The sequence below is a fragment of the Melopsittacus undulatus genome, chromosome 3, assembly GCF_012275295.1.
Source record: "Melopsittacus undulatus isolate bMelUnd1 chromosome 3, bMelUnd1.mat.Z, whole genome shotgun sequence".
Classification (NCBI taxonomy): Eukaryota; Metazoa; Chordata; class Aves; order Psittaciformes; family Psittaculidae; genus Melopsittacus; species Melopsittacus undulatus.
The window spans coordinates 7,119,083-7,144,113 of NC_047529.1; the positions used below are offsets into that span (position 1 = coordinate 7,119,083).

Sequence of the window (25,031 nt, forward strand, 5' to 3'; positions counted from 1 at the left end):
ACTAAACTATCCCTAAAGAATCTCTATATTATGTTTTATTTATGTTTTATTTATTTTAATATTCCTTTCAAAATTGTTATTATTTTTAGCTTCATAAAAATGTGAACAAATAGGAATCTAAACAAATTTGAAATAGCATCTATTCCCTCTGTATTCTCCACGTACAAATCAAAGTATTTTAATGGCCAGAGTGGGAGTTGGCTACTGTTGGAGGCAGGATCATAAGCCTTTTGTCTGAGCCAATCCTGCCATTCTTATGCATATAGTCAGCCTTTTCTAAGCAACCTAACTTAAAATTAGTAAGGGAGAAACATGCAGGTGATTATTTAACACTGCTTCCTGCTTGCTGATTGCAGACGATAACAAAATCAGTAAAGTTACACATTTTTAAAGATAAGGCAGATTATTATGCCCTGAATGCTTCTAGGCTTAGCACCAGGGTGGTGATGGGGCTGTCTCATGAACAGCTAGTAGCTCCAGTGCTCTATTTATCTAACTCACCATTACTCCTTATGGAGATGACATACATGAGTAACAGCAGCAAATGTATCATTAGCTCTATTTGAGCAGCCAAACAGGATTCCTGCCTTTTGAAATCCTTCTCCTGTGATTATGCCTTGGACCAAAAGACAAGATGGAGCCTGCACGGAACACTTGTGGGGTGATTCATTCTGGAGGGCATGGTTAAGAGATCGCCTTTTCATGGCCAGCTTGCCCTCAGTTGTAGAGTTTTGTATTTGTTTGAGGATTTTTTTTGTGCTTGATTGTGGTCTGATTTCTAAAAACCAGATTTGAAAACCTCTGCCAACATTTAAACTACAAAAGGAGCTCCATCCCCCTTCCTTCCTTCTCTTAGGTTCTAATGGATAATGTGAATTTCTAGCAGCATTTCAAGAAGGTAAAAATAGTTATTTGGCCGTTCACTCTTTTAAGCCAGTTCAAAGCTTTAATTATGGCCAAGACTCACTTTAAACTAATTGTAAACATAAATAAATGCTCCATTTTCAGTTAGGAGAGAGATAAGGAGCTAAAGTTCCCATATTTTGCAGTTTCCGAGTAGGAGCTTAAGGAGGAATACAGCCACATAAATAAGAACTAGTGTATATATATTTCATAATCCTGATTACTTTCTGATAGGGTATGGTATGAATTAAGAAACAATTCATGAGAGGAATTTTCATCCTTTGTCATCTCTTACTAACATCATTTTCCTTTTGCGCATCATAAATAACTGATCCAACTTATGATCAAAGGGTAAAGTTTGTTCCTGGTATTTCACCATTGCAAAAGTATGCTTTGCAAAGGATGATTAAGCTCTGGACAGTCTGTCTTCTGGCAGGTGGAAATGAAAGCATCAGGAGTAACTAGGAGTTACAGGTGTGACCTGTTGAACACTATCTATGTGCATGTAAATATTTGGACACTTAACACACTACTACTCAGCCTTTGGCATGAAGAGGCTGGACTTAAACTGTAAATTTTAGCTGTGTGTTTTTATAAAGGAAAAAAGCAAATAAATCTGGAAGATTTCAATTAAACTGGAAGTTTTGTTAAAATTAATCCACTCTTTCTGAGAAGCTGAGAATTACACAGGTACATTATTATAGCTATGACACCCACAGCATCTTTGTGGACTGAAAGCCCTATCAGCTGGAAGCAGCATTAAGAAAGCTAGAGCATTCCAGTTCTTTCAGATGCTTCCTCAAAACCCACATCTTTTAGGGTTCCTTTATGCACATCCAATGTTAAATGAGGCAACTACATAACATTACTGGATGCTTCTCTCCCTGTCTCTTGCCTGCATGTATTGTTCTACAAGTTTGGGGTTTGCTCTTATAGTGGACTCTGTAGGCCAGTGATACCACCTGCATCATTCACTCTCATAGAATGGTGTAAATGAATAACACACTTTCTATGCATTCTGTTTCTTCATCCTTCCAGTAATAACTCATCCAATCTTGCTTTTGTAAAAGTATGTGTTTCAGTAATATTATTCTTTCATCTGTGACAAATATCAGAGTGAATTTGTGACCTTAAGTTTCAAACGTGGAAGGGAAGTTTAGGCGTTTTGTTCTCTTCCCCACCCTCCTAACCTCTGACAAGCCCTCATTTTCTTATTCACGTTGGTGAGTCACATCAGTGATCTACAGGATTCCCAGTTCCTGTTCATATGTGGAAGTGGCTTTTACGGGAATCTGTTCTATTCTTTATTTTCAATGGCTTGTTGCTTATATCTGTTTACACCTCCAGCTGTTGTTTAATTTGAAACAAGCAGGTATTTTCCTGTCTTCTTTGGGTATCAGTATCCCAAACAAAAAATTCTGTTACAGGATACTGTTGCCAATGTTGTCAGTTTAACCAGCACGTGTCATTAGCACATAAGAACCTGAAAGACTGTGTTGGGCAGGCTACCTAGTGGCATAAATCACCTTGTCCAAGCTGAAAGTGTCAAAGCTAAATAATGAATTGTGTGGATCATGGGAAGTGCATTTTCAAGCTTTATCTGTCTAGCAGACTGACAAGGACTTTCAACCTAAGAACATGGGTAAGCCTATAAAAGCCTGTAAAAGCACAGTGTGTTTCATGTTCCTTGTCCTAAGAGTGCAGTGACAAGTTAATGGAGAGAACTGAGTCATCAGATTTGAAAAGAAGGGGATTTGCTTTGTAAATTGTGGGAATCTGTGGAAGTGGTTAACATTGTGAAAGTCAACTTTTGATAACATCTTGATTTTATTTTCCATAACACCTATATGATCTTGAAACACCATAACCGCTGCTGTACTCTATTGCCTTCAACTGCCCAGCAGGGAGGAATGGCTTTCAAAATAAAACATTCCATTTGGAATGACTCTTAAAGCATTCCATTTGTATACCAAATACAGATAGCTTTCCTTTTACGTTTCTGTCTTAAATCTTTCCCAGTAAGATGGCATACATTATTGACTTGTATCCTCATTTCTCAGGTCAAACCAAGCTATAGTCAGCATGAAAATTAGAGCAGGTAGAGTGTGTGGAATAATCCTAAGGACAAGTATAGAAGCTACCTGTGTATCCAGCGCACTAATAAAAATATGCCTAGTGTATAACTCCTAGTTATCTGGATTGTGATGCTGATCTGAATTCAGCACAATACACAACACTTAAGGGTCATGATAACCTCACTTGACACAGCTAAGGCTGTATTTAATGCAGCCTAGTGTAATTACTGCCTTTCTCATGTAGCTTGAGATGTAGCAGCTCGTGTAAGTGGATCAAATTTGCATCTGTCTGGTAGTGCTGTTTGTGCCTCTTGTGGTGGTTCTGTGACCAGCTGGGAATGCTATTGAAAAAACCTCATTCAGGCAGGGCATATATGACCTTATGTTTCCTCCAGTGGAGCAAACTGATATAATTGGTACAGTTTATACTGTGTCCAAGGACTGATCCGTACTAGAGAAATCTTCTAATACTATTAGATAGCTGCATTATTTATTAAATAAATATCTTTTTTACTTTAAACCTAGGAAATGCAAGCTGATATCCTATATCAGCTGAACTCAATGTATATTGCTGTCATGAACTGTCAGTACTGATGCGTATTGTACTGCTTCTCCAATACCTCAGCTACCACCTGCAATATTGCAAGTATAATTAAAGTGATTCAAAACTGAGGCTCATTTTGCAAATCCTTGTCATTCAGGTTTTGTACATTCCAATTTGTATTCCAAGATTTATAAGTAATAACAGTACACAAGAGCACCTACATTCACTGTTAGAATTAGTAAATAATAAGTAGAAATCAGTCACCTTCAGAGTGTCTCATTCTTTGCCATCACAAAATCAATAAAAAATAGGTCAAAAATGTGCTGTTCCTTTCTGGTTCGTCTAATAGATGCTTGAATAGGATAATCTGTAATGAGTCAGGCCTTTCTTGTTTGTAAAACCAGAAAACATGATGCAACCCCAAAAAGCAATTTAACTCCACCCCGGTAGTGTCAGATTTACCCATGCAAGAGTCAGCGAAAAGTTTCTCATGCCTCAAAATGCAAAGCACACACTGCTTGTTTCTCATGTTTTCACAAACACCTTTCTAATTCAAGCTGTGACCATAGCACAGTTGGCTTCAAGCTTCCATTTCAGATTTCATCTTCTCTTTGTGCCAATAGCTCCCAGCAGCAAAATAACATCTGCAGGGAACATTGGGGCAGCTAATCGGGCTCGAACCCTTGGTTGTCAATGAGTGTTGTAACAAGGTTAAAGATTAACTGGGCCCAAAATGCAAAAAATGCAGATCTAGTCATAAAAATACAGCTTGAGACCTCCTGAGTTTACAAGTTCGGACATAGATTTTCGTATCTCCGGTGAGCAGCTCAACTCTGAAACACTATGTAGGTTTGTATTTTATGGAGCTTGGCTACTAAGCTGTGGCTATGTGCTGAACCAGCACTTATCCTGGTGCGTCTTGGGCTTTATAAATGCAAAAAGTAGCTGTCATCAAATAAGTTCATGCAGAGTCAATTCACACCTACTGGATGTTCTGCAGAGCCACATTTTCTGTGTCATGTTAACCAACTTAGAGCACAAAGCCAGAGACCATCCATGCGATGCAAGGAGTGCAGAGACACTCCTGAAGCTTTGCTGGAGTTAGCTGAGGTCTAGCAGAAGCCAAGCACATTCTGTAGATCTTGTCATCATTGTCCTTCACTGTCTATGTAATCCAGGCTTTTCTAGAAGCCACATGATCCTTGCTCCTTATCTCCATGGTTTGCAGGCAGTTACCTTCCTGCATGGTATTTTTCACATTCTTTTTCCAAAAGAATGTCATTCTTGCTTTGGGTGTTTAGTGAGAACAGATAATGAAAACATTACCTCACTGCAACCACCTGAGCTAGTGCTATTGCTGAATCTGCACTGCTGACATTTCTATTTGACTCTTTTTTGGTGGACTTTTCTCCATGAGAAAGGTGAGATCATCTTCCTGACTCGTCGTTCTTGTTGACACACTCTAGTCAACCTTCTGCTTTCTCCCATTCATCTCTCCTTTATCCATCACAATGAACACAGATTTCTTGTTCCCATCAATTTTAATTCCCTTTGCTTATACTACTGTGACATCAATTTGTGCAGCCAGGTGAAGTGAGATATTCACCCTCCCAATTTTTTAATTCTGGTCTCTGCTTACAGCCTTCTTCATAGGGAAAGTGCTCTGCCAGAATCCAAAGGCTACTCTCTTTTCCTCCCCACAGATCATCCTGTAAGAGTTCCTTCTGGTTTGGTACCTGCAATGCACAGCCAGGCAATCAAAGACTGGACAGTTGAGATGATTCATTACTGCTCAAAGTTATTTATTGCCTCAATCTCTTAACGACACTCTTACATTTATCGCCATCTGTATTTTGCCATCCTCTATTGTGAGCTGGGTGGGAAAGATATTGCTTTTGTTGGATAGCTGGAGCACCTTATTTGTCTGTAGACTCCAGACGCTAATATTAGATAAGTAACATGCAACAAGGAAAGCTCTCTAGTATTGCCTCATTATTTATGTTTGACTGTTGAAAGGCACTGCAACAGGTTACCCAGTGGCTGTGGTTGCCTCATTCCTGGAAGTGCTCAAAGCCAAGTTGCATGGGGCTTTGAGGAGCCTTGTCTAGTCCTGCCCATGGCAGGGGGTTTGGAACTACATAATCTTTAATCTTTGGTCCCTTTCAACTCAAACCATTCTGTGATTCTATGATTTGTACATATACCTTGGCATCCAAGAAGCAATGGAAGAATTTTGTTGTCAGCAGGTTTTGATTTCACATCCAGAGAGAACTCAAGAATGCTCAAGATATTTGTCCCACATTTCCTATAAAAAGGAAGGTATTTTTGTCCTCATTGCAAGGGTGAGAAAAAGGCCAAAATCACTCCTCAGAATAAAGGAAACTTTTCCCCAAGGTAACTGCTTTGCTACCTTCACAGCAACAGTATTTGGTAGCATTAGTTATAGCTGGTTTGCATCCTTGTTTTTTCTTGCATTATACCACATGTTAACCACAAGTTACAAATGGACAATCTTCATTGGAACTTAATGTCATATACATTAATGGCACATTTCAAGCTGGTTCTTTTTTATGTTTTATGTCCTTAGAATTAATAACTTTCACAGCTTAATGAGCTTTATGATTCCCTGTCCTTATTTCTGCAGGCACCCTAGACAAACATGTAGAACTAGAGAAACTTGTGGCCAAGTTCCTTGGTGTGGAAGACGCTATGGTGTTTGGGATGGGCTTTGCAACTAACTCAATGAATATTCCAGCCCTTGTTGGAAAGGTGAGTACTTCCTTAAGGAACGCACAGAACAATAGTTTATTAATTGTTGTACAACTGTTGCAGTATTCCAGGCATGCATTAAGTGGAAAGGCTTGATCGAGGAACAAAGCTTGATATCAGGAGTGCATGAGTCATAAGGCTGATGACCTTGTGAACATTAATATGCTCCTTCATCATTTTTTCTAGTTCGGGGTGTTGCTATCAGACATACCTAACATCTACTTAAGGATGAGTGATATGGTTGTTTAGCTTCTCTTAGTGAAGTTGCTTCTCCTTAAAAAGTGAGCAAATGTTGCATCCCATGTCTCAGGTGTTGTGGGATGAAGCATTTGGACTACTTGCAGAGACATTGCACAGCTAGCTGTGGTGAAAATTAGGATTAAGATATTCTCTACAACACTTCCATAAAACAAAAAGCACAATATTTAACATTCCTGGTGACCATGTCTCCAGCCAGCCTTGCAAAGAGAGTTGGCAGCAAATGCAAGTCTAAAGTTGAATTCCAGAACTACAGAATGGTTTAGTTTGGCTTGGAAGGGGCCCTAAAGCTCATCCAGTTCCACCCCTCTGCTATGGACGGGAACACCTTCCACCAGACCAGGTTGCTCTAAGCCCCGTCCAACCTGGCCTTGAGCACTGCCAGGGATGGGGCAGCCACAGCTTCTCTGGGCACCCTGTGCCAGCGCCTCAGCACCCTCACAGGGAAGAATTCTTCTTAATGCCTAATCTAAATTTCTTCCCTGTCAGTTGAAAGCCATTCCCTCTTGTTCTGTTATGACATGTCTTCTCAAAAAGTCCCTATTCAGATTTCTTGTAGACCTCGTAAAGGTACTGGAAGACTGTTATAAGGTCTCTCCAGAGCCTTCTCCAGGCTCTCTCAGCCTGTCTTCACAGGAAAGGTGCTCTCCTATGTTGTGACCATATGACAAAAGTTGGGTTCTTAATTGGCGTTGAAGGGACTTCATCTCCAGTTTGTGGTATCTAACACAAAGGCATGAAAATCCATTACTGTATTAATCACAACTACTGACTTAACAAGAAGACACACTCTGCTGTCAGCCAGGAAAGTGGGTAAGCTCCTCTTCAGTTCACACAAGTGTGAAACAGTATGAAGTGTGTCATGCAAGTGAGAAACAATTTCTCTTGGTTGAGACAGAATGAACTTAGTCTATGTGATTCAGAAGCATTGCCATAGAGGTCAAGTCACTTCTTCACTCACTATTGAAGATGAATCCAGCTTTTGCAAGAGATTTCTAGAGTACATGTAGACAAGGTTGAGTAGGGAGAATTGTTTCAGCTGCTCAGAACATGAATTTAGATCTGCAATGGTGCTGGAGAAGTTGTCCAGCAATTTCAAAGGGAACAGATACAGAGAATTAATAAAGGTAAACGTATAAAACTGCAGACATACATCACAGCATAAGATACTTGTCCCTCGCTTAGCTATAAATCAATTTTGCCTCACTTAGTTGGCCTCATATGGAGACTCAGGCCTCTGTCAAAGGTGGGATAGTTAGATATATCTGGCACAAATAAAGGTATTAATATATGTATTATACGGAATATAACTATAACAATTTAGTATGTATTAATATTATAAAGTATTACGATATATTATGTATTTTTTTCATGTATATGTAATTGCCTATGTTGGGGAAACCTGTTCCTAAATATTTATCTATAATTAAGCCTTGCAGTTGCATTTTCTTGTCAAGATGTGTATACTCCTAGGGATAGTTCTGAATACCAGTCTTTAAGCAGATTTGTATATCTCTCAACCTAGGAATAATCTGTGTTTCCAACACAAGTATTTACTTAATGTTGTATTGACCTTTGAATAATGAAACCACTCCACAAGATGCGTAATAGAAAGCAGAGCTAAATTAGGGTTCCATCTTGAATTCCAACTGTGAATCCTGTCTCCTATTAATATAATATACAAATCTATTTATTCTGCATTTCTATTTAAGTTTCTAAAAACTTAATTAATGAAAATATGCTACAGGTGAACTGTATATGTGTTTAACAGAGGAGGACTGCCTGGTGCCTAGGGTCCACTCACATCTTAATAGAGGTGGGATTTATGAGGCATCTGTCTGTCCTGATCTCATCCTTGCAGCCTAAAGTGCTGATGTCAGTTCAGCCTCAGTATTACTCCTCCTTCAATTACTGTCATGCAGTCTTTATATATGGGGTGGTGACTGCATTTTCCTTACGACACAAAAAAGACTGTAGATAGGTGGCAGAGGAAGCAACATCTCTTGGTTTTACTATAAACCAATCAAACTCTACTAGGGTTATTTACTACTTTCCAGTTATAGGGAATATTTGTCCCCTTTGCACCACCTGTGAGAATCTGATCCTGCATTTTCTGCCTGCCTTTGCAGTGCATCCTGGCAACTTCAGAAAAGTGTCAGAAAATCTTGTTAATGTTTTATACTTACGACTTAATTGGTGCAATGCTATATCGCAGACATGGGTGTATGCTGTGCACGCCTGTCAACAGCCTCCTAGTTCATGCAGATGCTTATTGTACTCCTTCTCCACAGGGCTGCCTCATTTTAAGTGATGAGTTGAACCACACTTCTCTCGTTCTTGGTGCGAGGCTTTCAGGTGCTACTATTAGAATCTTCAAGCATAATAGTGAGTATTGAAGTTGGGAATATTTAGAGACAGAGCTGTTCACACCTCAAAGTCAGAATGCTTCCTTTGGGTGCTTGCTTTGCTGCCAGTTCCCAGATAAGACTTCTGTCCAGGCAGAAGGATTAACTGTTCAATGCTATGAGTGATTTCTAATGGGAAAGAATTAATAGTGTAATACTATAATTGTTATTGTGCATGATTTAGGTCATAAAGTTGGACCTGAATTTCAAAATCCAGAGTCTTAATCTCATTGCTGTCTTTTTGACGTGCTGAATGTCAGTGTGCTGTCACAAAGGCTTTACTGCTATTGTCACTATAGTCAAAATAGTGTAAATATACTTACAAAATGATAGTCTGTATTTTCCTGACTCTGTTTCTACCAGGTTCAGTGCAACCTCACTTTAATTACATTATTGCAATAATGTGGCAATACATTAATGTGGAATGATGTTAATGTGGCATTACTTTGAAAGGGGTACCCCGAGTTTCCAGGGGGCCATTCCAAAGGTGCAGATGGTTGAGTACAGTTTTAGTAGAGAAATCCCACAGTAACTTTGCAATCATGTAATTACCTTCTAAAATACTCATGCTTTTCAACTTTTATTTAGTAAATGCTGTAAATTACTGTAAATTACTGTCAGAGACATTGTGACGGGCTTTGATGACAAGAGCTCATTCATTTCCCTTATTCCCCCATTGCAATTCCCCTTTCCATCTGTACTGTGCCACCAGGCAGTCATTGCAACAGAGGTTAAGAAGCTAGAGAAGTGGTAAGGAAAGAGAAAAGAGGTCTGATCACCTTTGTTAATAGCTAATACACTCCCTTCTCTTTATTGTGTTCAGCCCTGAGGTTAGGAAAAATGAATTATGCATATGCTATAAAAGGCCTAAGGATCTGTTGGAACAAAAAGCACATTATAATTATAAGGTGTTATAATTAATATCTATTCATAATTTGGGCAAGAAGCAATTTCTGAAGATCATTCTAGAATTAAAGATCATCTGAACCTGAGTGTTTTTACAGAAGTAATTATTTATAGATTAGCCTGTAGCATACCCCAACATGTACTTCCACAAATCTGAATATGCTAGGCCACCTTGTTACACCAGTCTTTTCCCAACAATCCCTTAGTTCCTTCAGTGCCATATCCCATGCAAACTTAGGTTTGCATCACATCTTGCAGGATGACCTACCTCTACCCAAATCCAAATACTCTCACAGTCTCTCCACCCATATATGCTGTGTGCAGCTCAACAAGCTTGTTTCACTTCCCACAGCATTTCAGAGGACATTCCATTTTGAGGAGTGTATTACTTTCAGCTGCTAGGGAAGCAGTGAAGATATCTCTTGGAGCTGTCATTCTTGCTTTAAGGAATTTGGTCTCTAACCATCTCCAGTATTTCATTCTGCTGCTAAGAACCTGATACCTAAGCAGCCTCTGCTTGCGCTTATGAGAAATTAAAGCTGATATTCTTTAGAATAATGTGTGAACCTGAAAATATAGTGACATGTCCAAAAAACATTATTCCAGCACTGGAAAATATAGACAGTCTTTATAAAGGTCTCAGCAAACATCAGTGGAAGCCAATCCAAGTTGCTTTGGGAAAACTCCTTGCTTTCTAGATTAAAGATCCGTTTTGCCAAAGTGCACCTTGTATGCCATTTCTAAGACATCATTTTAACTTATTTTCAAATGAAACCTTAGAAATTTGCAAAAATACTGTTTGGAATTTGAGTATCACCTTTTGTCATTGCAATTTTGTAGGCCTTATGTCTTAACCTATGCTGCATTTAGAGAGCACTTCACACACTCATGCTTTCTCAGCCAACTGGGAGCCTCTCAGTATGTTAGTTCCATGATTAGAAAGTTCTTTCTGGTATTTTGTTAATCATATCTGTAAGTTCCATATCACCAACAGCTTTTAAAATCACTATGTACATGCCTTTGTTTTGGAGAAAACAGGATGTATACTGGGGTAGTATAATAATGGAAAGTGTAATCCAGCAGGACTGCCTTTGTAGGGTGCAAGTTAAAACAGCAGATTAATGAAGGACACACACAACCAAAACTCCCAGCTTCGTCGGGAGGGTTCTTTTCAGCTAGGCAGGTGCTTGTTTGTTTTGTTAGATCAGAGCTGTGTTGCTTTTGATCCCAGATTATTTTTCTTGCTAATGTGTGGATTTATAGCATACATACAGGCACGCACATGCATGCCCAAATTGTCAGAGTATGTTAGTTTTGACATTGTCATGCTTATGAACAGGGGAATTAAGCTATTACCCGTGTCATACTGCTTGATGTAAAAGAAAGGTTCCTAATGCTGTGTTGGCCCTGTGGATGAATAGAAAACTTTGCATCTGGAGTTACCACTTGAAGAGCTTTAATAGGTATTAATTCAGCATTGGGTAGCAATATCTTACTTTTTAATATCCTCTTCTGTATACTAGTAAAACAAAGCAATATCCTTCACCTCTTCTTTCCAAGGACATGGGATTGATATATGTCATTTCACATAAGGAAATCAATGACCCTTTAAAGAGCTTGGCCCTGGGCATCGCCTGGAGGATGTTACTGTTGTCAAAGACTTAGCTAGGGCCCTTTGATGAGCAGCTGGAACAATTCTCCAACAAGGTGCAGAAAAAAATAATGAACCTGAGTCCTATCCCAAAGAGGATTCGGGCTTACTGTGCATTTCATTCTTACTTGCATGTACAGAGCCAAATTGCGTGCTGACATGCGTTGGCTCATCTCCTTGGGAGCTGTGCCAGGTTATACACACATCCTGTTTGACTCAGTATTGCCCTACGCTAAAGAGAATAGAAGAGATGCTGGGTGGTACCACTGCTAGTGCCTGAGACATGCTTTCTGTGCAGCAGAATCGAAATAAATTCAAATCAGGCAGCAGATTTTGAAGTTATCTTTCAGCTTCCAAAACGCAGCTTGAGAAAGCAGGTTTTTGTCTATGCTCTTCGTTGCTTACATCAGGCTCTTTTGAAATACTATGTAATACCATGGTAAAACTGCTTAGAACATATTTACTTTAAGGAATGACATCCAGAGGGACCCTGACACGCTTGTGAGGTGGGCTGATGCCAACCTCATGAAGTTTAACCATGCCAAGTGCAAGGTCCTACAACTGGGTTGGAGCAATCCCAGGCCAGCTACAGGTTGGGCAGAGAAGAGATTCAGAGCAGCCCTGCAGAGAAGGACTTGGGGATGTTGGTCAATGAGAAAATGAACATGAGCCGGCTTCAGTGTGTGCTCACAGCCCAGAAAGCCAACCGTATCCTGGGCTGCATCAAAAGGAGCGTGACCAGCAGGTCAAAGGAGGTGATCCTGCCCCTCTACTCTGCTCTTGTGAGACCTCACCTGGAGCATTGTGTGCAGTTCTGGTGTCCTCAACATAAGAAGGACATGGAACTGTTGGAACAAGTCCAGAGGAGGCCACGAGGATGATCAGGGGACTGGAGCACCTCCCATATGAAGACAGGCTGAGAGAGTTGGGGCTGTTCAGCCTGGAGAAGAGAAGGCTGCGTGGAGACCTCATAGCAGCCTTCCAGTATCTGAAGGGGGCCTACAGGGATGCTGGGGAGGAACTATTCATTAGGGACTGTAATGACAGGACAAGGGGTAAGGGGTTGAAACTTAAACAGCAGAGGTTTACATTGGATCTAAGGGAGAAATTCTTCCCTATTAGGGTGTGAGGTACTGGAATGGGTTGTCCAGGGATCTTGTGAGTGCTCCATCCCTGGCAGTGTTCAAGACCACGTTGGATGAAGCCTTGGGTGACATGGTTTAGTGTGAGGTGTCCCTGCCCATGGCAGGGGGGTTGGAACTGGATGATCTTAAGGTTCTTTCCAACCCTAACTGTTCTATGATTTTACTTTGGCTGCTACTTCTTTGGTTGCACCATGTGAGAAGAGCTGTTGGGAGAAGGGTGAGGTGTGAATACTTAAAATAGAATCATAAAATCATAGAATAGTTAGGGTTGGAAAGGACCTTAAGATCATCCAGTTCCAACCCCCCTGCCATGGGCAGGGACACCTCACACTAAACCATATCACCTAAGGCTTCATCCAACCTGGCCTTGAACACTGCCAGGGATGGAGCATTCACAGCTTCCTTGGGAAAACCCATTCCAGTACCTCACCACCCTAACAGTAAAGAACTTCTTCCTTATACCCAATCTAAACCTCCCCTGTTTAAGTTTCAACCTATTACCCCTTGTCCTATCACTACAGTCCCTAATGAAGAGTCCCTCCCCAGCACCCCTGTAGGCCCCCTTCAGATACTGGAAGGCTGCTATGAGGTCTCCACGCAGCCTTCTCTTCTCCAGGCTGAACAGCCCCAATTTTCTCAGCCTGTCTTCATGCAGGAGGTGCTCCAGTCCCTGATCATCCTCATAGCATAGAAGGGCAGGATCACCTCCTTCAACCTACTGGTCACTTTCCTTTAGATGCAGCCCAGGATACGGTTGCTTTCTGTGCTGTGAGCGCACAATGAAGCTGGCTCATGTTCATTTTCTCATCAACCAATATCCCCAAGTCCTTCTCGACAGGGCTGCTCTGAATCTCTGCCCAGCCTGTAGCTGTGAATTTATAAATGGTCATTTGTTATTTGCAGTTATTTGTTGCAGTTATAAATCATTATCAAAATGAGGAGGATTAATGATATAACAATTCAGTGAAGCAATGATACATTTTTTGATTCAGCTACTTCTTGAATGTCATAGAAAAGACATGCACAAGTGTGTGCTAGTAACCTCCCTTTCTAACAAATGTGGCATCGTAAATCTCTCTCCCATCCCTTTTTTTCTTGTGGTATGGAAAAAATATTTTTAACAGAAAAATTACAGGAAACTTCATTCTGTGATAAAAATATTTCATAGAAAAGAGAGTAAAACCTCCCATTTCAAACTTGCTACTGAAACACATTCATCTTTCAAGGGCTATGCTGCAAAGTCTTAGCTCATTGTGTAAAACTGTCTTATTTTATCTCAAAGCACATAGTCTGGAATACTGGATCTATTTGTCATTACTCAGAAGTAAATAAGTATGCTTCTTTTAATAATAAATATTTCATTAGTAAACCAAGACGTAATCTCTACCTGTTACCTTAATTGGGTGTAATGTAATTCTTATTCTTACTAAAGTTAATGAAGTTCTGTTTCAATATGTGGGTAGCTGTTCTGGGCACTGTACTTTCCACAATATATCTGAACAGTTTTGCTAGAACAGACAAAATTGCTATATCTCTGTGCTTCTCCCACATAAAAGACATCTGGATGTCTTCTGTTTGACAAAAGCATTACCCAGGTGTATAGGAAGGTTTTAAAGCCTTAAGGTTAATATTAGAAAAAAAATGTATTGTGGACTTATAAGTCCATTTTTATTTGGTCGTAGGAATGTGCTCTGCATCTTGCCTGCCAGTGAACAACTCCTTCCTTGTAAACAGACAGGAATTTACAGTCTTGGGCTGAGGGAAATGCACAGGCACACACCTATAGATGAGAGAAATTAGGAAGATTAAATTAGGTGAAATTAGAGATGAAATTAGAGCAAATTAGAGAAATTAGATGAGAGAAACCTACCTATGTGAGAGAAATTAGGAAGAATACTCCATTTCTGCCCTTCCTGTGTTCTTTCACTAGCACTATTTCTAATCTTAATGCTGCACTAGTCATACCAGTATGCCACAGGGTACTTGGCCTTTAAGGGACTTTTTCTGTTTCAGGGACTTTTGTGGATGCTGGCAGCAAAGCTCTGATCCCTGGTGCCTCTGCTCTGAGGAATGGATATAGAGCCATCCAAAATTTATGTAGTAGTGGTTTTGGTGGGCTAAAATCATTCTGACATGCCCAAAAAGCATTTGCCTGTTGTCTCCCCTGCTGTGGTGTAGGCACCATTCAAGTTACCATTTCCCAAGCAGTGATTTGTTTGGGAAGCTAGAAAAGAGATACATTTCAAGTGTAGAAATGCAGCCAGCAGCATGGTCCAAAAGCTAGTACACTGTGGGAGGAAGGCTGGAGGCTACAACATCTCCCTGGCTCTCTGGCTCCCCATGTAACAACTATGGGGGTCCTTTAGCTATATGAGGGCAACACTTTTGGATGTTCTCATTTCCTGGCAAAGGAAGAGAGTGACTTATCACCTTTTCTTTTTTATTTCTAAGACAATCTTCTATTAATAGCCTTTATTTTAAAGCACTTTTTTTCAGAACCTCTGACCTTTATCTTGGTTAAATATTAGCCAAAATCCCTTGACCCTTCCAATAAAACTTGAAAAGCAAAACTAAATAGCTAACCATTAATCAGCTTGTGATTTTATCAAGGCTTTTCTGACATAGCAGTTCTGGGTCATATACTGGTATCAGAGGAAAGAGTGTCTTTGTTCAAATAATGGGAAGTTAAGTGTGTTACTAACTACCTCCAAGTGAATTCTATTCATATCAGTCTATATAAGAAAGTGCCGTATAAGACTCGGGATTTATTTATTCCTTCTAATTCTACTACATTTTTCCCATATAGCATCAAGCAACTCAATGGCAGTCACATTTTCAGGTTTAGGTTTGCAATTGCACAAGCAGAATGTGGGAATATCATGACTACACATTGATATCATGACACGTGGAAAAAAATACCCAGTTCTCATCGTCGGAAAGGCACTTTAACATGCAATCAGAGCAAGCGATCATATGGGGAGGGCAGGCAATTGCAAGGCACAACCAAGCACCTTGGGCAGATGAAAATCTGGCCTCTAATCTGTTGCTTGAATCCACATCTGAAATGGGAATCACAGTAGTACATTCCTAGCTCCTCCTTATGCACCTTTTCAGAGTGTTGTGAAAGTAGTAAGAGGGGTTTGAGGTTCTCACAAATCTGGTGGTTGGTGACAGAAGTGCGTCATTCAGCTGTGAGCTGTTCAGGTTTCCATACGAAACATAGTTTCCTGCTTGGACAACAGATGTGAATGTATGTTAATCGAAACCTGGCATTACTCAGGCTACTCAGTCAGATTAAGGCTTTGGAGCTCAGATGTGTGTGCCATGAGGACACTTAAAGAGAAAACACAGCTACCTGGAGGAGTTGTAGTTAGCACTGAAGGAACTTTAGGGCAGAAAGTCCTTACCTTTCAGTGCAAATATGCTCTCCAGCACAAAAAAGAACTAAAGAAGAGAAAAAAGAAGTGGAAAGCTCTAAGTGCATGACTTTAACAAGAAAGCAAATAAAATAAGGAGGGAACAAAAGAGATAAAAGAACAGGTTAAAGTCAGCAAAAAACCTCTTTGGTTGCCAAAAACAGGGTTTGCAGGGGCTTAGTAAAGATGATTCCTTAATTTTTTTACTTTTCCTTTTGAAAGATGTAAGTGCCCCTGGAATTTAAGAAGGGAGGGCAGTTTTATAACTATTACAGCACAGGATGAAAAGCACATTACCCAAGTAAGGTTTTGTCCTCCTTGAAGCCTCTGGCCACTATCAGAGACAAGATTATTGCACCAGATAGGTGGACCGCAGCCTAATCCAGTTTGGCGTGTATTTCCCTGTGACACATGCAGACGCTGCCACAGGGAGGAGACTGGTATATCCTGCTCCTAGCATGCTGTGTCTGCATTTGCCCTCTCTGATTTGAGAAAGCCATGTGCCTGACTTGCCAAGTGTGAACAGGAAGCTTTACTGGGTGAGTGTCCTTTGCTTGTACAGAGATATGTATTTACTGAGGGGCAGGGAGGGGAGTCTCAGACTGTTTGTGTGGCTGCAGTAGTCACCACTCCCACCATTCCAAACAAAGATATTCAAAGATGGGATTTCAGGGAAATGACTCTAAAGAAGATTTTGCTGCTCAGAACTGTGCCAGAAATCGGGGACTTTTCAAAGATTAGTTTGCACTAGAATGAAAACCACCTTCCACAGTCCTATAGTTACTGTTTAGATCAACAAACCCCATGCAGTTGCTTTAGGGATCTGCAAGGAGGGACAGCATTGGAGCTAGCCGCATGAGACATCATGAAAGGACAGTGACCAGGAAAGGTACCAAAAGGACAGCAAGAGAGAAGGTGGCAGATGCTGTAGCAGATGCACTGCAGCAGGGAATAGGTGGTGGCAAGGGAGGCTGAGAAGGGACAGGGAGCCACAGAGTCTGCCTGAAAGTGCATGAAAGTGTAAAATGGGAGAAACTGAAAATGAGAGTGGCAAGCACAAGGCGAAGGAAACAGGAATGTGATAAGGGCAGTAGCAGCCTGTTTAATTAAAAAGGATTCAGCTGACATCATGCAGGAGATTTCCATCCCACGCAGAGGAATGGTGATGACACCCCCAGCATTACAATGTAAGGATGAGGGGTGGAGACGCCGTTGTCTCCTTGTGAGGAGGCACTGAGTGTGCCTGGGAGAGGGCAGGGGCCTCTCCAGGAGCCTGGAGTCCCACCTGCACTGGAGGCAGCATGACACATGGCTGCCTGTCCAGGTCCAGGCTCATTCTACCCACTGGCATTTTGAGTTGTTGGCATTTGTGTTGAAGTAACTCTGAAGGATCCCAAAGGATTATGCAAGTCTATTCAATTCTGGAAAGCCTGAGAGACCCACTGCTCCCACCCAGCAAACTTTATCTTCCATGTCTATACAATATGTTGTAGGGAGAAGGTAGAAAGTAAGGCAAGGAGAGATTTGGTTGTGCTTTGACTAATAAATCAAGTGGAATTCTTAACACCACCTTCTGGACTGATGAACGGTTATTGGCCATTACCACTGAAAAGCCTAGGCTCTGATGGTCAAACAAGGAAGGACAGTTATTATGCCCATAACTGGTTATACAAGATGGACTTGTGCAATTCATCATCTCAATGTCCCAGGGTTTCACTATATTTAATGTGCAAATAATTTGATATCCAAAAGTCACCTGGGGTTGCACGGTTTCTCCTGGCATTCAGTATATCCTATTTTCTGGAAAGTCTAAGCACAAGCACTTAGAGAGCACTGCATCTTCACTTTGAATAATAGAAGCAGCCTTTTGGGAGAAGATTAAAGGTAACAGGTTTTCTCTTTGTCCAAATTTCCCCTTTCCAAGTGAGGGATTACAAACAGAAAGGTCAGTAAAATTTGTTTGCACCGAAACAAGTTATGTGTTGACTGTTACAGGCCTGAGAAAGGGTCACACATACATGCTCTTCAGAATAAGACATCAAAACCAAAGTGGGATAGCTCTGTTCCTGCAAACAGACATGTCCTTAGCCTGTACTCCAGCAGCATTATGTCATGGGTAAAGTCAGGCAAGCACATTCCTTGGGGAGGTTCTTCCCTATCAGCGGTCTCACGTTCCACACTAGTTTGTTCAGAGGAGATCCTCACTTCCATGCAGTATTGAAACAGCTCTATTAAACAGTTTATATACATTTCACTTCTGCCCACCCTCTCCTCTTTCCTTTTGTTTTTGGCATGTGGACACCCCCATGTTAAAAGAACTGAATCTTGAAGCCTTTAGCTCAGAGGGCTGGGCAGGCTGACTTTCCTGAAGTCTAGAACCAGTCTGGACTGACATGTAGGCAGAATACTGAATCTAAAGACCCTGCATGATTCAGAGGATGGTTTCAAAGGTTCCAAAACTATTTGGATGGCAATGACTTCAGTAGAGAAACAATTCAGTGGAGAAAAGGGGGTGCCCAATGAGTTACTGAGTGAGCTTTCTGTCATCCTGAGGAATCCTTTAATGCTCAAAGCTCAAAAGGATTTATGAGTATTATCTACTCAAAACAAAAGAGGAGGTGAGCAGTTCTCTTCCATGAAATATGCACATGCTGCAAATGCTCAGCCAGCTGGGTTATAAATGCCTCTTTTAAAGCATCAAGGAACTTTTATTTCCTTGGTTGCCATCTAGTGGAAACTCTGCTGTCTGCATTGCTTTACACATAATGGTATTTCCATCTCGGAGCTCATTGAGCTGAGCAGATGATGGCACCATTGAAACGAGGGTCAACTTATCACGCATGTTTTGTGCTTTCTAAATCAAAGTAAGGTCTTGCTAAGTCAATAGATTACACAGTAAGTAGCAGAATAGGACACGTATTTCTGAGAAATGTTTTGCTGACCACTGTATGGTACTAGCAAGAGGTGAGGTATCAGGATAGAAGGGCTCAGGTCATAGATTATTCGTGATGGGCAGTTACTGTGCAAATGGCCTGGTGTCATCTAGGTGTAAACCAAATCACACGTCAATATTAATATATCTCAGGTGTATTTTCTTCACTTGGGACAACTGTATTTAACAGCTAATGTTGTACTGTTTGATTTTATAACTGCATTGTGTTGCTGAAACAGTGAGGTTATATCAGGAAAAAATGGTATTGATTTTCTCAATCCATAACTTGAGTTACCTGTGCCATTCCTTGGGGTATCACGAGTCTCTGTAAGATGTTCTTTGGAAACACTGTGAAATGACAATTCCAGTTCCTGAAAAGTACCAGAATAATTCATTTTGGAGAGTGTTCATTCATGTGGAGACACCAGGGTGATGGTTAGATTCCTGTGATGTTTTTTCTTGCATCTTCCATGTCTTTCCTTCAAGAATTAGATTGCACACACACAGTCCTTGAGAAAGCAGCTAAGTTGCCAGCATTGTTACAGGCCTCCTTATATAGAAGTTCTGCCAGTGCCAAGCATTTTGGCACTGAATTAGTGTACCCACATCATGTGCTTGTATCCAGTTTTCTCTCCCTTTCTCATCAGCAATAATTCAGTCAATTTCCTTCCTGAGAAGGACAAGATTTCTCTTGCTGCCATCCTGATGTGCTTCACATAGCGCGATTCAAACCTTGCTGAACCAATGTATGTTATTCAGGGGTGCTCTTGGTGATGTTGGAAAGCAAACAAAAACTCACTATTTGGAAGCCTTGAGACATTATGAGTATCATCAGCCCATACAGACCAACTGCTGGCAATTAGCCTCAGTACTTAAGTGGTTCCCTTTTGCCTTTAAGTAAAAATGTATGCTAAGAATTTCTAGAAGTTTCCCAGATAAGCTGAAAAGCTTTCTGTAACTGTCCTTGCCACTGAATTGCTGTCAGGGAAATTACATTAAATGTTAGATCTTGCCTATTCATAAAGGAAAGTTATCTTTAGGACACTTTTTTAAATGTCATCCTTTTTTGCATATGAAAACAATAGTGCTGAGGAGGAAATCAGAAGTTCTGTCAAAAAAGCTTTGTTAATGTTCTTCCTTCCTCCTTTTTCTTCTTTTGAAATCAAGATATGCAGAGCCTTGAGAAGCTGCTGAGGGATGCAATAATATATGGGCAGCCTCGAAGCCACCGAGCATGGAGAAAAATTATCATCCTCGTGGAGGGCATTTACAGGTATGTTTGTGCTTTAGAAACATGAGTACTTGTTGTCATTTCTGATGATAGAATGATGTATTGAGTGAAGTGACTCTGAGAGAAATCTTAATGACAGTGGACATTAAAACAACATTCTGTGATCTTATAAATATGTTGGTTTCCATTGCATCAGTCTGAGCCCTGGATCCTGCAGCTCCAGTTAGATCCTGTGTATTGTTCTGAATGATGGTTTAGCAAGTCACCATGGAGTGGGAGATGTACTGTGAGAGCAATACAGACCATCAGCTGGTGTATGCTGTCACAGCTGTGATAAAATCCATGGAGCTGTAGTAGGTGAGGAGTTTTGTTAAGTGAGTAAGCTGTTGTGCACAGGCAGATCAAAAGACAGCTACTCAGAATTAATTAAGTTCTGCATGCCCAGTTCTTACCCAGCTTTTGGAATCTGAAAACTCAAGCTGAACATAGGCCAAGTGATATCAGTACCTTTCTAGTAATTAGTGTAGGCTCTAAAGGACCTGCAGTTTAACAGGAAAAACAATTAAAAGGTTGGGTTTCAAGGAATTATCTAGCCCCAGTCCCTGGAGGAATTTGAATGAGAAGTGCCGTTGATAACCCATCAGATAATATAATCATCAATAATACCATGTAATTATAGAGCATCCTAAGTCAGATAGCTTGTGTGGTGCATCTTACACCCAATCAGAAAGACAAACCACCACTAGAGTTGGGCAGCAAAGTAGAGGCACCAGCCAGTCTCACCATCCTGGGATTCATCCTGGCAATCACTCAAGGCAGGCTGCTGGAGAGGAAGCCATGGGGCTGGTGGATGGCACGGAGCAGGAACCTCTGGTGGACAAGGAGCTGGAATGGGAAGAGGTAGAGATCATGAAGAGGAGGGAAGGGTTGAAGAAGCAGGGATCTGGACAGTGAGAGGGTTTGCAGAGATCTAGGCAAGGATACTGCGGCAATGGCAAGAGATGGGGAGTAGGAGAAGGATGGTTTGTGGAGTAGTGACATCTGCACCAGAGCAAAGGGAACCAGAACGATTCATTTACAGGATGTGACATGGTTTACGAAAGCAATATTAAACTTTATATGTAGGGATCATGTCAAGTGTTGCTGAAATACAGCTGGTCTGGATGGGCAGTGGTTTATGCCATTTTATTGAGAAGTGCTAGCACAGTTGAGCTGATTAGCTTTTTTCATTAGGCATCCTTCTACAGTCTCTTGTCATCACAACTTCATAGTTCTCAGTGCTTTCTTTTCACTTAACGTTTTCCATCTGCAAAGAGAGCAGATCAGTCCTTATCTAAACACCTGTCACTCAGAGCTGAAACAGGTCAGCAGCACATCAGCTGATCCAAAGCAGGCTGAACGTCTCCTTTCAACCAGAATAAACAGAGCAAAACTGCAAATAAACATAGCTTGGCACTACTAAAGGAAAACTCAGGTTTAAGGACTTTGATCATGCAGAAATTAAGTGGACCACCAACATTTTACTGATAAATGTTCCCATCAGTCACAAGCCTCCAGCTGCTGAGCTTCACTCCCTTTTAAATCCTTTACCCTGGATATTGACCACTAGGGAGCAAGAACATAGACTGTTGACACAGAAGCATAGATCAGTCCGAGCACTGGGAGAAACCCACTATAGTTACACTACCACCACCATATTTGCAACTATAATAACTATAACTGTATTTCAAGGCCAGGTAGGACAGAGTCTTTGGTGACATGGTTTAGTGTGAGGTGTCCCTGCCCATGGCAGGGGGGTTGGAACTGGATTATCCTAAGGTCCTTTCCAACCCTAACCATTCTACAATTCTGTGATTTCCAGATGTATTTTTGATATAGAGTTTCCTCTTCCTCTCTAGTTTTGCAGTTCATTTTCAAAGATTTCATTCTCAAAAGTTCAAAGATAGAACACAAAATAAAAACCTGTTAAATCCCTGAGAACCTCACTAAAACTGAACCGTAAGAGCTAAATAATGTTAAGATCACTCATGCCCTGAATGTCTATGCTTGTGAAAGGCATGAACTAAAAGAAAAACAAAGCTCAGGTCTCCAATAGTCTCCCATCGGAAACTGGCCCTAGCAGTAGCTAGGTTGGTTGGTTGGTTGGTTGGTTGTTTTCATAGTCTAAGCAGATCACAAGTTGAAGATTGTGGTGTGGTTGCAAAGCAAGTCTGCTCTGACTGGAGGGAGAATACCACCACACCCCCACCATGCAGTGTCCTGGCATCGCTGCCAACCTGAGGTGCACGCAGCTGATCTTTACTTATAGCATTACTGGCAAAAGGCTTAGGCCATGCAGTCTAATTCAGCAAGTAGCTAATAACATTTCATATGAGAAAGAAAATATTAGAAATGCTCTCTTTTTTATTTAATGTGTGCATGTTCTTCCTTTTCTTGGCCCATGAGTTTTGAAAGAGACTAAAATTTTCCAAGCCCACATTGGCTAACGCTAGTTTCCTTCAAGGTTTGCCAGATACCGAATTAACATCCATCCAGAGGGTTTAAGAGGAGGCAGAGTGTTGTTAATATATGCTTCTTACAATAGTTAATCCTGCTTTCTTTCTTTTTTTCCCTGAAAGGGCTTAAGTTATGCTTCAGGGACAGCTAAGGCAGAATTGAAATAAGTTGGTCAGAACAATTCTCCAAGTTAAAATACCTTGGACTTGCAAGTATGGCTTGGCAAATATTGTCAGAAATGCTTTTTCCAGAGATGCAGAAAAAACATTAAACTTTATTTTTTTCCTTCTTTAAAAAAGAAGTATTACTATATGGGACACCATGGTCTTAGTATGATGAAGTTGATGGTATGGAAAAAGAAATTGCCTTCTGTTTCCATTAGGAGTGTGTGAAAGTGTTTGCACTGTGCATAAGCCTGGACTTACCAGCTGGCACAATTTGAAAAGGGTCGTTGTTAGCCAACATGAGCATGTTTGGAAATCAGGTTTGTGTTTGAAACCAAAAGCCGCAGATTTTGCTCGGTTTACAACTGAAGGCAGAATTGGCCCCTTGACTTGGGAAGCACTCAAGCTACACATCAAATAAATAGTAATATGTTTGTTTGCTTTTTAATGTTTCTATTATCTTAAGAAGAAAAAAGTCATCAGGAGTAATTGTAACTGCTAGTGAAAGCTGGTTCTTAACTTGGACTACCCTAGGAGCAAATATATTCCATTTGAATTCCAAGCTGAGAGAGATCATCTAGCTATCAATCTTCAGCATAAAAAGCATGAAGAAGTTTTGGCAGTGTCCAGGGCACAAGTTAAAATGACTTGCAAAATCATATTTCTATTATTTAAAATTCCAGTTAATGTTTTCCTTGGCTTCTACCGTTTCCAGTTCAGGATTAATCAGTTACTGTGTTCTGATATGGTTTGTGGTAGGCTTCTGCTCTCTTGCACACATATTTAACTAGAAGTCAGATAGGCCAAAGCCCTGGGCAGGAGTTCTGGGGCACCAGAAACTGATCAAAACCAATTGTTTTTCATTTGGTTTTTCCTTGCTTTTAATTTAATTTGGGTATTTTCCCTTCCAGCTAAGAAAATAGCTGATAAGTTAGATGTTGTCCAGTGCCTGTTCACGTGCATTAGAAGTTCCTTGGGATTCAATACCATAGGAAATTTATCAGGGTTATTTTTTATTTCCTGAGATTAAGTGACTGGACTTCCAGAAAAGAATGGGGTAGCATTTAATGTCTTTGGCCAGGAACCAGCATTAAAGGTTAATGTTTCTATCGTTTCAGTGTATGGGCTTATATTTGAGAGCAGGACTGGAAGGTTTCCTTACAACTATTGCCCTGAACTACAAAACAGAGATTGCTCTATGAATGTGCAAGGTTTATGTAAGAAAACAATACCTAAAGTAAACATTAACAAGGAACGGGTGCATCTCGGGAGTAACAGGTCAGGAAAAGAAGGATTTTCCCAATTAGAAACTAGCCTGAAAGGGGAATAGATAGAGTTTTTAAATGTTGAAAGGATAGTGGTGCTATATAGGACATGTTTAGGGGCATTGAGTCATGCAAATATGAAGAAAATAATGGGTTGACAAAAAATAAGAACCTGTGGTACCATAGTAGGATGTAGAAAACACTTTTTCCCAAGAAGTTTCAAAAGAAACTGGACAAAACCCATCAATATCCTATCAGGAGAAAGCCTGTGTCCCAAGCAAAGAGACCAGCACAAGTGCACACCTCCTGTCTCTCAGAGCACCTGGCTCCACAGTTCATCAGGATGAATCTCAGTGGTTTGGTAGGGATTGAATCAAGCTTCAAAATCAGTGATGCCGAAATTTTGGATTAACTCCTCACATCTGGAAGCAGATTCAAATGAAGTGTGTAATGAAGCAAGCTTTTGTGCCTGCCCACCAAACAAGGGACATGAGGGTCAGCTACAATTTAGTTTTACATCCCTGCCACCAAGCTACAAAGACAGGACAGAATAAGACATAATGAGAACATCTGGCTTGGGCAGAGCCATTTTAAGTTCATCTACATCCACCTTTTCTGATGTGCCCTGTGTGCTTTAGCAGATCTGGAAACAGACCAATAGCTTTGTAGAAGTGACACAACCACACTGAGACAGAACAATTACAGTTCACTGCTGGTTCTCTGGTTTAAACTCAGTTGACATCAATATTTACTGAAGGATCCAGCAAATTTTCCATTTGGGCTACCCAAGGGGTTATGTGAAGTGAGCTTTATCTTGGAGCAATTCTAAACAGAGCAGCATTCATATCACAAACCATCTACCAGGGTCAAA

At 40.7% G+C, this 25,031-nt stretch overlaps 1 protein-coding gene across 3 annotated transcripts in view; it reads left to right on the forward strand.

The window, feature by feature from the left end:
• The window catches only part of SPTLC3 (serine palmitoyltransferase long chain base subunit 3), a 96,413-nt gene that overhangs the window by 47,877 nt on the left and 23,505 nt on the right, over nucleotides 1-25,031 (forward strand). For all 3 annotated transcript variants that reach the window (XM_005147464.4, XM_031047549.2, XM_031047548.2), the window contains 3 exons: nucleotides 6,167-6,291; nucleotides 8,841-8,934; nucleotides 20,172-20,277. In XM_005147464.4, coding sequence (XP_005147521.1) covers nucleotides 6,167-6,291; nucleotides 8,841-8,934; nucleotides 20,172-20,277 — 325 coding nt within the window. The remainder of the gene's footprint in view (nucleotides 1-6,166; nucleotides 6,292-8,840; nucleotides 8,935-20,171; nucleotides 20,278-25,031) is intronic.